General features: G+C 41.9%; 2 protein-coding genes across 3 annotated transcripts; one reads left to right on the top strand and one right to left on the bottom strand.

The window, feature by feature from the left end:
* Positions 1-1,063: 1,063 nt before the first annotated feature.
* On the top strand, positions 1,064-7,399 carry TMEM220 (transmembrane protein 220). Of its 2 annotated transcripts, XM_081850953.1 has the most exons (7): positions 1,064-1,265; positions 2,856-2,885; positions 4,333-4,393; positions 5,409-5,532; positions 6,130-6,189; positions 6,560-6,627; positions 6,819-7,399. In XM_081850953.1, the coding sequence occupies exons 1-7, from the start codon at positions 1,122-1,124 to the stop codon at positions 6,878-6,880; spliced, it is 549 nt and encodes a 182-aa protein (XP_081707079.1). In that variant the 5' UTR covers positions 1,064-1,121; the 3' UTR covers positions 6,881-7,399. The 2 variants fall into 2 exon arrangements, with proteins under 2 accessions (XP_081707079.1, XP_081707078.1); XM_081850952.1 differs by lacking the exon at positions 6,560-6,627 and having other exon boundaries at positions 1,075-1,265.
* Positions 7,400-7,750: 351 nt separating this feature from the next.
* Positions 7,751-13,223, bottom strand: ADPRM (ADP-ribose/CDP-alcohol diphosphatase, manganese dependent). Its single transcript, XM_081850880.1, has 4 exons — positions 12,760-13,223; positions 11,637-12,276; positions 10,065-10,181; positions 7,751-8,396 (listed from the first exon to the last, which is right to left on the bottom strand). Exons 2-4 carry the CDS (start codon positions 12,259-12,261, stop codon positions 8,086-8,088), a joined length of 1,053 nt encoding a protein of 350 aa, XP_081707006.1. The 5' UTR covers positions 12,262-12,276; positions 12,760-13,223; the 3' UTR covers positions 7,751-8,085.

Here is a 13,223-nt window from a genome sequence, read left to right as displayed (position 1 = left end):
TTATACATGGCAACATATATTTTTCATACATCCCCCTTGTTGGTGACCCTACTGCCACTGTTACTGGAGTGATTTCAGAGAGACTTTTTCGGGCTTCTGGCAGTTAAGGGGAAAGGTCTGCTGCCTGGAAAAGGTGCAACCAGGTCAGCTTTGAAGTCCTGGCAAGTGGGTCTTTAGTTAATACACTGGACTGAGCAGGGCCAGATTTAGGTTTGATGGGGTCCTAAGCTACTGAATGCGGGTGGCACTGTGTGTTAAATCACAGAGCCGAGGACTTGCCGATCAGAAGGTTGGCGGTTCAAATCCGCGCGATGGGGTGAGCTTCCATTGCTCAGTCCCTCCTCCTGCCAACCTAGCAGTTCGAAAGCACGTCAAAGTGCAAGTAGATAAACAGGTACCGCTCCGGCGGGAAGGTAAACGGCGTTTCCGTGCGCTGCTCTGGTTCACTAGAAGCAGCTTAGTCATGCTGCCCACATGACCCGGAAGCTGTATGCTGGCTCCCTCGGCCAATAAAGCAAGATGAGCGCCGCAATCCCAGAGTCGTCCATGACTGGACCTAATGGTCAGGGGTCCCTTTACCTTAAAGCTACTGAATGTAATGGGGCCCTTTATGTGTCCAGCTGGCCTTTTTCAACGACAAATTGTAGCATACTGTATATGCTATATGGTAATTTATGAACCTAATAGGTATCTAAAGCCATTTGAACATATCAAAATATGTATTTTACAAAAGTAATTGTTGAATTTATCTTATATTTTGGAAATGTACATCCAGTCCCCCCCCCTTTAAATTTTTTGGGGGGCGCCAAGCGAGTGGGGCCCTAAGCTATAGCTTGTTTAGCTTAGACGTAAATCCGGCACTGGGTCTGAAGCAGAGATTGGCAGCTGCTTTGCGTTGCTCCGCCTCCCGGTTGTGGCGCTGAACTTTCCCTCTGCTGAACAACAGCGCTCGGCGAGGACCCTGCCCGCTTCGTCAGAAGAGCGCGGCGTGGGCGGTGCATGGCCGGACTAGGAGTGCAGGGCGGGGGGCTTTGTAAGGGGCGTGTATGAGCGCGCCTGAGGTCGACCGAGCGCCTCTCTCCCCTGGTGGGGCGGGAGAGGGGCGGGCACGCGAGCGAGCAATGGAGGCCGCCGCCGCTTCGTTGCCTAGGCTTAAGCGGGAGTCTCCGCCGCCGCCGCCTCCTTCCGCGGGTGCCAGCAGCCGGGTCTGGAGACTTAGCAACTTGGTCATGGCCGTCTTCTTCGGACTCGCCGGGGCCGTGCAGGTCGGGGATGGTGCTGCGCTGGGCGTAGGAGGAGGGCGAGAAAAGTGCAAGGAGCAGCTTGGCTGTGCGGGTGGGCGAAGGTCGGTCGCAGGCTTGCAGCTGGCCGGTTTCCAGGGTAGGGCGAAGGGTAACGAGGAAAGGGCGTTCAGGATTGCAGCTCTGGAGAGCTTTGAAGCAGGAGTGGCGCAGGCGGGAAGGGAAGATCGACCGCACACCTTTCTTTCATCATCACAGAAGGTTATGTGGGAAAAGGAGCATTTTTCTCCCTTATGTTTATTTATTTGGGGCAAAACGTATGCATAAACCTGCTCTCCCATCGCCACCGAAACAAAGCAACCATAATCCCGTCGTTAAAAGCAAGTTAGATGCATTAAAAAGTCACAGCATCTCAACACGGAACACATTGAAAACAAACAAAACCAAGAGAACCAGGACTAACGCAGCAGAATCAGAACAGCCATGAAATCAAAAGCTTTCTGAAGACGAAAAGTGGTGGTGGCAGAAAACAAGTAGGGATGGAGATAGATAAGATCTCTCAGGGAAGGGATACCATTTTACAAGGTGCCACCACAGGGAAGGCTCTCTCACATGCTGTCACACAACGCAGAAGGCAGGGGAGCAGGCAAGAGGGTCTGTTTATTTTCAAGATATGGGCAGATACAGGCGGGAGGAGATGGTCTTTCAAATAGCTTGGTCTAAGGCTCCATTTTGAAGGGTTTTAATGACCATCTTGGATTATATTTGGAACAGTTTACCTATGCAGTTATGTAGCTTTTTAAAAAAGAGGGAAGAAGCTCCAGGTTACTTCTCCCTATTAGCAATCCACGCTGCCCTCAAGAACATCCTTCTTTGATCCAATTTCCCCTTCCCCCACCTTGTTGCCGTTACTTAAATTGATTTAGTTCTGCAACTGGTTGTGATCAAGTCTAGTCTATTTCACTACTCCAATGATTTGGACAATACTTTAGGATAAACAGGTGACATTGGGGAAATAAAGCAATTTCTCCCCCTGCCACAGTAAGACTTCATTCTCCCCATTATATTTATGTAGTTTTCAAGCTATGAATGCTGGATTAGGAAATATATCACTTACTAACAGTAAAGCAGAATCAGTCTTCTGCCCTAAAAACTGCCTAGTGGAAAACAGAATGTGCACAGTTTATATCTTCCTCAGTTGTTATTTTGGTAGAATATGCCAAAATAATTTTATATCCTATTAGCAATCTGCTGACAGTACCTGAAAAAAAATAGCTAGACTGTTGTCCTTAGTTCCACTAAGGCTGCAGTCCCAAACACATTTACTAGAGAATACCCCCACCCCACCCCACCCCACCCCCCGTTTTACTTCTGGATTTACTCTTGGGTACAGAAATGCTCTAGGCAGACAGCACTGGGTATACGTTTGGGTTTTTTAATCTGCAAAATTCCACAGGTTGCCTATTTCACATTGAGCAAGGCTCACCAACAATTTATCCTGGAGTCTTCGATATGAATGCTCAGGATTAACTGATTTACGGATCAGTTGGAAGGATTTTTATGCTACGCACAATTTAATGTTTTTAGCAATGTTTCTTGCCTTCTTTGTTGCAGGTCAATGACCCAGATCCAGGACTCTGGATAGTGAGTATAAATTCAGAGGCTATTACGAGTACTAGAGAACTTGACATTGTCGGAGGTGTCTTGTCAGGCAGCCCCATTGAATTTCAAGCCATGTCATCTGTCTGAAGTGCTTTTGCAGCTTCCTCAAAACTCCTTCTAATTGGCTTTGGGCTGTTGCTTAGTTACATTGTGTTCTAACATGACACTTTATTTTTGTTGTTGTGGATTTACATTATATAAATATAGAATAGCTTACAGATAAAACATCAGAATAGATTGCAAAAACGACTGTAAAAGCAGCATAAAACAGGGCAATATAATTAAAGAGTTTCAAGTGCTGGGGAAATAAGACTTGGTGCTAGAGATGCAGTATTTTTTTTTACAAAACTACCTGCTTTTTGAGGAACTTCATTCACAAAGTGGCTTACAATCTTCAGTATCAGAGTAAGCACTAGGGAAACCTCCCTGGAGAGAGGGTTTCATAGGCACAGATTGCCATTAAGAACTCTGTTGGATCAGACCAAGGGCTCATCCAATCCAACATGCTGTTCTCTCAGTGCCCAACCAGATGCCTGAAAAGCCCCCTTTCCCCTTATCATCACATACTTCACTTAAGATGGCACCTGGAGGACGACCTTTGAAGATGAGCTCAGTGAACTGGCAGGCTTCATTCTTCAGGAATCCAAGCTTCAAGACATCCAGAGCTCTAAAGGCAAGCACCAGCTCCTTAAACTGTGTACAGAAGCAGGCCTGAAGACAGTGCCGTTGGTTAAGCACCAGCAAGATATATTCCCACCACCTGGTCACCATTATAGTCCTTACTGCTGTGCTTTGAACCAATGTCAGCTTCCAAACAATATTCAGAGCAGTCCCAACATACAACACATTAGACTACCGTAACTTGGAGATTCCAGAGCACAAACCGCCTCTGTCCAAACCACCTCTGTCAAGGTGTGCATCACCTTTGACTGTGAAAGATGCTCAGTGCCACGGAGGCCACTGGGGTCTCTAATGACAACGCTGTAATTAAAACCACCCTCAAAATGCAAACCTCCTTTAGGAGCAGTCCAGCCTGGACTAGAACAGATCAAATAAACATCTTCCAGGCAACAGAACCACCAGCAACAGTAAGCATCTCACTTGCAATCATCTCATCAGACTGCATTGTTCTCTTTGTATTGATGATGACATGGGCCGTTTCTTCAGCAGACTCTTTTGCCTTTATGAATAGTTTTGTGATCCAAGGGGCTGCCTTTTTACAAATGAAACACCCTTTTCCTTCCAGGATCTTGTACACTTTCTCTTCCTGGGAAGCAAGCACCCATTCCTTCCTTATTATTCCTGGTGTGGTTATCTGGGGGCATCAGATTAGCTCTTCTATTGATCTGGTAACCAGGATGGAGTATGTTGTCTTCCTTGTCCCTGCCTTCAATTTCTACTTAGTAGATTTGTTCTATCTCACTCTCAGGTTGCCTACTCTGTACCTGCAGCTCTCACACTGGTTGTTGGCCTTAGTCCACCAATTGCAGGTACAGTATTAGATTCCCTCTTCCAATCCCCAAATCAATTGGACCATTCACCTCTTCCTCTTATATTAATTAAGGTTATAATTTGAGGGCAGGGGAGGTCTTTGTGTCTTGCCTATGTTTAGACTACTATTTAACATTTATTTAGTTCCAAAGTACTGCTAGATGCTGTACAGAAAAAAATATGTAGTGAAGATGCTGGGTGGGGATATTAGACCTTCCTTTAACTTCTTTTTTTTAAAAATTACCTATGGTTTAATTTCATTACTAACTTGTTCCAAGTTAAGAGAAATCTGTATTTTTTGAAACACATTGTTCTACTTTACTATTCTTATTTCTCTCTCTCTCTCTCTCTCTCTCTCTCTCTCTCTCTCTCTCTGAATGATGAATTCTTCCATATCCTGATCGCTTTCTCCCAGATGTCACATCTTAACCAATTATTTTCTCAAAGTCAAAACTTCATTTGTTGTGACGTGTCAGCTGTTTTTTCTGCTTTCTGCAATATAATCTCTTGCTTATATTAACTATTTGCTAAATCCAGTCATTTTAAATATTTTATGCCTGCATGTAGGATCTCTCTTCTTGTTCTCTGCTTGGTAATCTTTAGTACATACCAAATATAAAATCACTTGTGGCACAATCCTATGCATGTTCAGTTCAGTGAGCCAAACTCTGTAGAGGATTACAGTTTCCTCCTCCTTATTGTTGTTTGAAGGCCCTCTGAAGAGACACATCCAAGGAAAATGAATTCAGTAACAGTAGGTAGATCCAGACTAAGTTAGTTGAACTTAATTCCCACTAATCAGTGTGAACTAAATCATGACTAACTTGTCCAGTTGGTTTCATCGGGACCCAAGTTCAACTAACTTGGGCTACAATCATATTTCCACTTCCTAGGAGTAAGGCCCATTGAACTCAGTGGAGCTTATTTCTGAGTGGGCCTGTATAGGTTTGCACTGTTAGTTTGGAAATGTAAATTCTATTGAAATTTGTACCAATGACTTACCACTTTCCTTAGACAATATTGTGTGGCGGAGTCTGTCAGATCTACATTCAGCTGCTTGTCTTGTGGGTTCTGCCATCTTGGGATATTCCTTGTTTACTAATGCTCAGAAAAGCATCTTGCATGAGGAAGAAGGCAGGTATGTAATAATATATATTTTTTCTGCAGAGTTTCCACATTGTCAACCTTCCACTGAAATTAGAGGTTTCTTCCTAGCAGTCGGATTCTCACGAAACCCTAACTATAGGTCTGTTAAGGACCAGAAGCCAGCAGGCTAGCAGACCACCTCAAAAGCACAGGATTAAAGTTCTGAAATCCTTGGTTCAAATTCCACAGAGATGCAGTTGTGTCAAACTTCTCAACAAAAAGAAATCACAGCAGATTTTTCCTACAATCTGACCTCATTGTGGCTGCATACAGCCCACTGGAAGCAGTACTATATAACTGGGAAGGGATAGGGACTCAAAATTAAGGAAATGTCACAACCCCGTCCTCCCATTCTCTTCTCTTCCTCGTCTTCCATTACTTGGTACATGTACTAAGCTACTGCCGCAGTGTTGGGCTTAGTGCTATGATAGCTTTAAAGTGAGAAACGGTTTGCTTTCCCCCAGAGAAATTGACATCTGACACTTCTTATGGTAAGCTTATTTATTCTTGTTCTTTGCTGAGTCTGCTTACATATGATTAAATTTATGGACAACACATTTGAATAACTTACAATCTTTTTTAAAAACAGGGAGTTATTTGGTCTGTTGATTGTTACCGTCTGGATGAGCCTTTGTCGTCGTTCAGCCAAGTGAGTCTTTTAACTTATTTATTTCAGCATTTAGCTATTTATAATATGTGGAAGAAGCAGTCTTTATCGAAGATATGGTATAAGCCTTCTTCCCTCAAAATGACTTTAGTTTTGTGATTCGTTTTATGCCTTAATGCCGTACAATTTTCAATTTACAAGTCTGTAAGCTTGAGCATGTTCAAATAGTTTGCATTTTTCTATAAAGCATAATTTATAGTTATAATTCAGCATTTGTATTCCAGTTGAGGTAAAAGTAACTCTCAGCATATAAAGGAGTGATTATTCATATTTCTTGGGGGGGGGGATAGTTGTTTCCCACACTGCCCCAACTTGTGCTTGAGCAAAGCACCCAATTTTCTTCTCATTGCAGCCCCTGGAAAAGCTGCTCCTGGGTTTTGTGGGACCCCCTGGAGCAGTGTGGTTCAGGGGCTGCAGGAGGTAAGGATTGGCAAAAATCAGCTACTGTGCCTTTGCAGAAATACTTTCTGGTAGCATAACCATTGGGTCCAGCCCCATAAAGTTTCAGACAAAAATCTTTATAAAAAAAAAAAGATGAGATTTCAACAAGTTCGTTAAGTTCCTGTTAATTTGACTTGATTTTCAGTAAATCATCTTTTCTTTCCTTACAGAAATTCCCTGGGTGGGGTTCACTTGGCCATTGCAATCTTCCTCTCCCTTTCCCCCTTTGTAATGTGGCTGTACATCTACATGAATGCAGAGATGCGAACATCCTGGCCGTCTCACTGTAAAACAGTTATTTAAGAAGGTGGAAATGAAGGAATCTGTGTTCTAGTGCTTATTTGCCCAGCTCTGATTTGTCAGTTGTGCCAAATCAACAGCGATCACAGCCATGGCTGAGATCAGTTTGTTCCCTTGAGAGTCTGGTTTTAAATTGTCTGTTATGTTCTTGAGTCCTGGAAACTGAAGCACAATTAGAATGGAATTTTCTGGATCCTGGTCTAGATTTTCAAGGAAATAATATATCTGCAATAAGGCCACATGGGTTAGGGCTGCATTAACTACAGGCCCTTGGTACCTGCAAGGGATTGGATCAAATTAAACAGGTGCTTCTGTGGAAGCAGCTGGAGTCTAGAGGTGATTTGAACTTACTGCTGAAACCAGTGGAGCTGAAGCTGCAGAACAGCCTTGAAGGGACAGCGGTGTCTGTATGTTTTACAGGCTGTAATTAAAACTACTTGGAATAAAACAACTGGGTCTCTGAGCAATGTCTGGATTTGCGTATGAATTTTACTGTCACACACCCCACCTACCTCATTTGGACATATCTGCAGAGCACATTACAATATCCTGATGATTAGCTTGCAGTTCTACAAACATGTGACAGAAAGCAGAAGCTGTAGTGTGTCTCAAGTAAGGCAATATAGGTTAAGAGAGGGCATAATAACCCATCAGTTTCTGTGCTAGAAGCTACTAGCAAAGTGAAATGCATTGCAAATATGATCTGTAATATTATGAGTCTTGCTTTTGGTCCAGCCTTCAAACGGTATGATAATCAGACTTGAGTAAATATGCAATTATTAATATTTTAAACAGAAGGTGTCCAGCCACTAATCTTTATTTTATGTTTGAAAATTTAAATGTATGCATTTCTAATTATAGAATTATTTATAAATTTTCAACTAAAAAAAATACATGGTATATTAAATAATTTACACACCAACATTCTAAAATCAGAAAAATATATATAGAACAAATGCCCAACACTGAATCAAATGTAATTGATTACATTTCCACACCTCACTAAGCAGTGCAGACATTTAGTTTGCTTGACACTTCAAGTTGAACATGCCAATCCGTGGGCTGAAATGAGCTTCAGGCAAATAGTTACTCCAGCATAGTGCACAATGCATTAAATAGTAATCAGACCTAATACAATCATCTGTGAAAAGTCTGATAACCTTTGTAATGCATCACTCGATCTAGAATCCTTCCTCTTCCTTCTAATACCATCCTGTCATGATAGACATGTATAGTTCCAAAAGCATGGCTTTCTGGAGGAGTTTCTATAATCCCATCAAGAGTAACATGGTGAACTCCATAAGAGTCTAAACAGTATCCACCAAAATGTAGGTGGCCAGCAAGAAAGCACACCACAGAGTGATGCGAGTGGATGACAGAAAGGGCATCTTTATAATTCCAAGCCAGGGCGACATCGCTTGTAGAATTGGGGTGGATGGGTATGTGCCCTGCAACGGAGGAAGAGAGGCACTCAAAACAGATGAAATTTCACAGTTGTTAACACAGCTCTCCAAATGCTAAAGCTGCTGAGTTCTGCATAATTTGGCAGCTTCTGCTGAAAATGGCTATACAGTATTCTCTGCAATGTTCACAATTAGACAGGCACCTGAAGTCATTTTTAAGCAAAATTGTTACGAATAGATGTTGAAGGTCCTTGATTCACATGGTAGACCAATCATGATGAGATCACTGAGTAGCAAGTAGAAAATTACAATTTCTTATGTTTGAGCACCAATTGTGGTCCAACACCTTCCGGAAGTTCACTAGGTTAACTAGCCCTTCTTTACGGGGTAGTTGTAAAGGTACTGAAATAATTCATGTGACACATTATGAATACTTAGGAAAGCATTCCTTGCACAACCTGAAACTGAATAAATTTAACTATAATAAATGCATCTAAAATAAAGCAATATATATGTGTGTGTTCCTCACTTTGATGCACACACAAAGAGTACATTATACTTTGAATAATACTTATACTGTATCTAGCCATTTAGACATCCTTGTAGAGATGTGGAACTGGGAGAAACAGGAGTAACTATTCCACATTTTCCAACTAACCTGTATTTCTTTTTTGAGAAAACAGCTCAAACATACTTCAGGGCTTGAAAGAATAAAATGGAAGCCAAACTGGAGGCCTGATTCTCTCTATCATGGGTTTGCAAGGTGACACGGATTCTCTCTTTATTTCTTTAGAAGATTTATATTCAGGTGTTCAACTGAGTGATTCTAAAAGCAGCTTAAAGCAAATTGTAAAACCCACACACAACCTAGCAGTGTTTGGTCCTCTGGTCAATTAGATGAGGCCACAATGCACTTCTCTTCAATCCCAGGGCAACTATCAGTTGGAACGGAGTATTCTCTCTGGCACAAAGAGGGAAGCAAACTCCCCACGGCTGCTGCTTCCCTAGGGGATAGAGCCAGTCTGGTGTATCCCTTCCTGTGATGTTCTTCCTGGTGTGCAACCTCTCACTGGCCTTTAATCTTCCGGCTGGCAGAGTATACTTTATGAAGAATGAAGTATTGTGATCAAAACCCACTACCCAAATTTTAGCATGTGTCAGCTAAAGCAGTGGAATGAGATGAAGGGAACCCTCAGTCTTTTGCCTCTAGTTCTAATGACCAAGCAACCCTCTCATAAGGCACTTTTTTCAAAGAAGTGTTCTACTGCTTGTGTTCCAGGAACTCCAAAGGAACCTGATTTCCCTATACTGTTTACCAACATCCAGCACCATTCCTTCCATAACCTCTGATTTACACCCTCTCCTTAAGGGACGGTGATTTGCAAGATCATAAATTGGACCTGACTGTGTACCAAGTTTAATTTGTTTTGCAGAGCACCGTGTGGCTAAGCACACACGATCCATTTTTAATTTGCATGCCATAGCTATTCCTGTAGACCACAACCTATCCTGAAAATGGATCTAGCCCATATAATGGCAGAATCAGACCACTGTGACATGAACAGAGTTCGCTCCAAAGGCCAATTTTGCGGGTGTGACTCAGGTTTGAGAAATGGCTTGTCGGAATTGTAAAAAGCAGAATTTCATGAGATATACTGTGATATTCTATGACAGTTGCTGTGCCTTAAAAAGTGAAAAACGAAAAAGTCTTACCCATAATTACAACTCTTTCTTGATTTTTGTCAGCATATGTAAGGACTTCATCAAGCCAATCCAGCTGTTCTTGACTGAATCCTCCATTGAACTGCACAAACTGACGTTCAACAAGACCTGTACAAAAAGAAAACCTAATAAAAAACCTCACCAAATAAGCCATCTAGTTTTTGGTTACAAATGTGCATTTTAGAAAAATATGCATTTTCTCCCTACAGGGACTTTTAAGTTAACCCCATTCTTAAGAATAAACTAGCATTCAAGGCAAACTTTATAGATCAGTAAAAATACTTTCTTTAAAGATAAACATAACAGATACTCCTGTTCTTTAGCATGAAAAAAATGGGACCCCACTTGTAGTTGTTTCTACAAATTTTGCATCTCTATTAAAGGACATGTGGCTGTGCTAACGTATTGCCAAGTCTTAATTTAAAGCTTTCCCACACATTCTAGGAAACAATAGATCCTATTTGTCCACAACATGTCTCTGTGGGGACTTTTATGCATGGGGAAGAGCCATGGGGAAGCTTTGCAGCTCATAGGCAAGTACAAGCCATGCATTTTCAGATATTCATCTCCGTTCCAGACATTACTACTGCTTACTGTAGTGACTTGCAGTGTAAAAATTGCAAGTTATTTTTCCAGTAATGTTTAAGAAAGTCCTAACTATCACAAGGAAATCATAGCTCAACAGGCCAAGATATGAATGAGCCTCAAGGCTGCCTACACACAGCACTCCACTCTTCCCTTTGCACAAGTGAGTGAACCAGCCAGGAAGTATTCAATTAAACGAGTTTGATGTTAGGTGTACACTAGAAAACTGTGGTTAATGGTTTCAAACCAAGCCATTGCATAAAGCCATGATTAAAGTTGGGTTCTTAGCCTGGCTTTTCCCCAAGCTGTTAACCAAGCTTTCATGGTTGACAAAGAAGGGAAACGATAGTTAAGTAAAGACTTCGTGGCTTGCTTTCCAGTTTGCATAAAGGAAAGAACAATGCAGCTGTATGCAGAGCCACGAGGCTCATATTGTGGCTTAGGAAGCTATAATTGTTTGTACTCAGCCTATTGCTCCCAACCAGGAAACAACCAACGTTCTGTACATTCCTTTAAATCATACATCCTCAATCGTAGTCAAAGCATTTGATTCCCCATTTCTGCAAATTAAAATGTTACCATCTCTTGCTTCCTCCAAAGTATGCTATATATATGTAAACATTTGTACATATTTGCATACATTCAAAATGTCATATTGAACATACCTGGCCTACATTCGGGCATTAAATAGTTACTCTGAGATAAGTTCTCTATCCTTTCAGGGGATTACATAAATGCCATTAATGTACAGCCCTGCCCACTGCCTAGCCTAATCTGGTAGAACCTTTTGTGTAGAAAAACTGCCACTCAAAACTGAATGTTCTTCTGTTGTAGTCCCCTTCCACACACTTTTTAAGTCAGAGAAATACATGCAGATGTGTTCATTTTTCTGAGTGGCAGGCCCCTCAGTGTAGCACAGGTGCTACCTCAATGTGAATCTGGAAACATACAAAAGCCCTGCTCAGCACAATACAGTACCTGATGGACTATTCAGATTCTCATTTTGATTTTTTTCTCGCAGTAGTTTTAGAGAATCTTGATATTTTTTGGTAGATGTATCCCTCCCCAGAATACTCATATCATAAGCATCAAGGATGACAAATCGAAATTTAGACACCGGGCAAAATTGATATGCATAATAGAATTCTGAAGCATTGTCTCTAGTGGAACTCTGGTCTCTATAAGAATTGCTAAGGAAAGTCTGTTCTTGTAAGTACTTGGTGTTCAGTGCAGAATCTACTAGATAGTCTCTGCTGAAGTTGTAAAATTCATGGTTGCCCCATATATGATGGACTGGGGCCTTGAGCTTCTTAAATTCTTCCAAGACTCTTCCAAGTGCTGTCTCTGACATCTTAAGTTCAGCATTGCAGCCATCAATGATGTCCCCAAATTGTAATACGAACTGAACATCTGTTCTATTCCAGTCTTCGATTGCACTCTGGAGGTGACATAGGCTATGCTTATAATATCGCCTGTTCAGTCCGCAGAAATCATAGCCATCTTCTCGATCAGCATACTGAATATCTGTTATGACTCCAAAGGAGAAGACTGCCTCAGAAGTTGTGGCTCCTTGTGTGCAGCTACAATTATTATCGTCATCCATAACTGCCCATATGTCCTGCCAAAATGTAGCACAAAGGAAGAAAGAAAAGGATTTTGTTCAAATACTAAACTGGTGTTGGGGGGGGAAGTGTGGGTGGGTGCCTATGAATGTGTTACTCAAATATAGCTTTTAGGAGGCATTACCTGTATTTTGGAGAAGCTAGTCTTCTATAAAGCTGACGGAATACAATGTAGCCATCCTGTGCATATGTACAGTACTTGGATTAGGAGCAAGTTCTACTGAACTGCTGAGTAAACATGCAGAGGAATGGGCTGTACCGGATTTAGGGATATAAGTGATTTGAACCACTTTCACTAAGAATTGAAGCCAAAGGATTTGGCAAGTTACTTGCCGGCTTATAAATCTGCAGAAAACCACCACAACCCACACATCTGTCTGCCTAGCCCTATAAACTCACTAGAGGAGGGAGGGGAAGTGTCTGGAGAACCCACCCAACATCGTTACTATGGAAACGAGACACATACCCATACCTCTCACCTCGCTTTAAAGAAGCAGACCGGAGAAACCAAGTCCTCTTCTGAGGCAAAGCAGTGAAAGAAAATTAACCTACTCTCTGAGCATCATTTCATTTCCTGATCCATTTGCCCCTCCTCCTTGCTGCCTTCCCTCCGCCATAGAGAAATGGAAGTAATTTTTTAAAAGAAGCCCTTTTATGGTAGGCTGTGAGTGGAACCAAGGAGGCAATTCTAGCGTCACAATCAAACTGTCTATAAAGACGAAACTTCCTGGTTATTATTCAATACTTCCTTCCCTCCGTCTCAGTCACCAGAAGTTCGGAAGCAACTGAGAAATGGGAAATTTGGGCGAAGCTGTGATTGGGTCCCAGAGAGTTTGTGCTGTATTTTAAATAGGTTTTTTTAAAAAAAAACACTTAAAAACAGCAACTTGTCCTTGCAGATGCCAATGCAAGTACTGCGGCTGGGAAGGGGTGAGATGGTGGC

Source organism: Podarcis erhardii (assembly GCF_964252035.2).
Source record: "Podarcis erhardii genome assembly, chromosome: 2".
NCBI lineage: Eukaryota > Metazoa > Chordata > Lepidosauria > Squamata > Lacertidae > Podarcis > Podarcis erhardii.
Note: the sequence above shows the minus strand (reverse complement) of the source record. Positions and strands in the feature narration are given on the sequence as shown.

Bases quoted from the DNA above. Each gene is read 5' to 3' on its own strand.
- TMEM220 (XM_081850952.1), top strand. From the start codon at position 1,122: ATGGAGGCCGCCGCCGCTTCGTTGCCTAGGCTTAAGCGGGAGTCTCCG. The intron at 2,886-4,332 runs GTGAGTATAAAT...TCTCACTCTCAG, and splicing joins CAGATCCAGGACTCTGGATA to GTTGCCTACTCTGTACCTGC. The intron at 5,533-6,129 runs GTATGTAATAAT...TTTTAAAAACAG, and splicing joins TTGCATGAGGAAGAAGGCAG to GGAGTTATTTGGTCTGTTGA.
- ADPRM (XM_081850880.1), bottom strand. From the start codon at position 12,261: ATGGATGACGATAATAATTGTAGCTGCACACAAGGAGCCACAACTTCT. The intron at 10,182-11,636 runs GTACTGTATTGT...CTTTTTGTACAG, and splicing joins GAATCTGAATAGTCCATCAG to GTCTTGTTGAACGTCAGTTT. The intron at 8,397-10,064 runs GTAAGACTTTTT...CCTCCGTTGCAG, and splicing joins AGAAAGAGTTGTAATTATGG to GGCACATACCCATCCACCCC.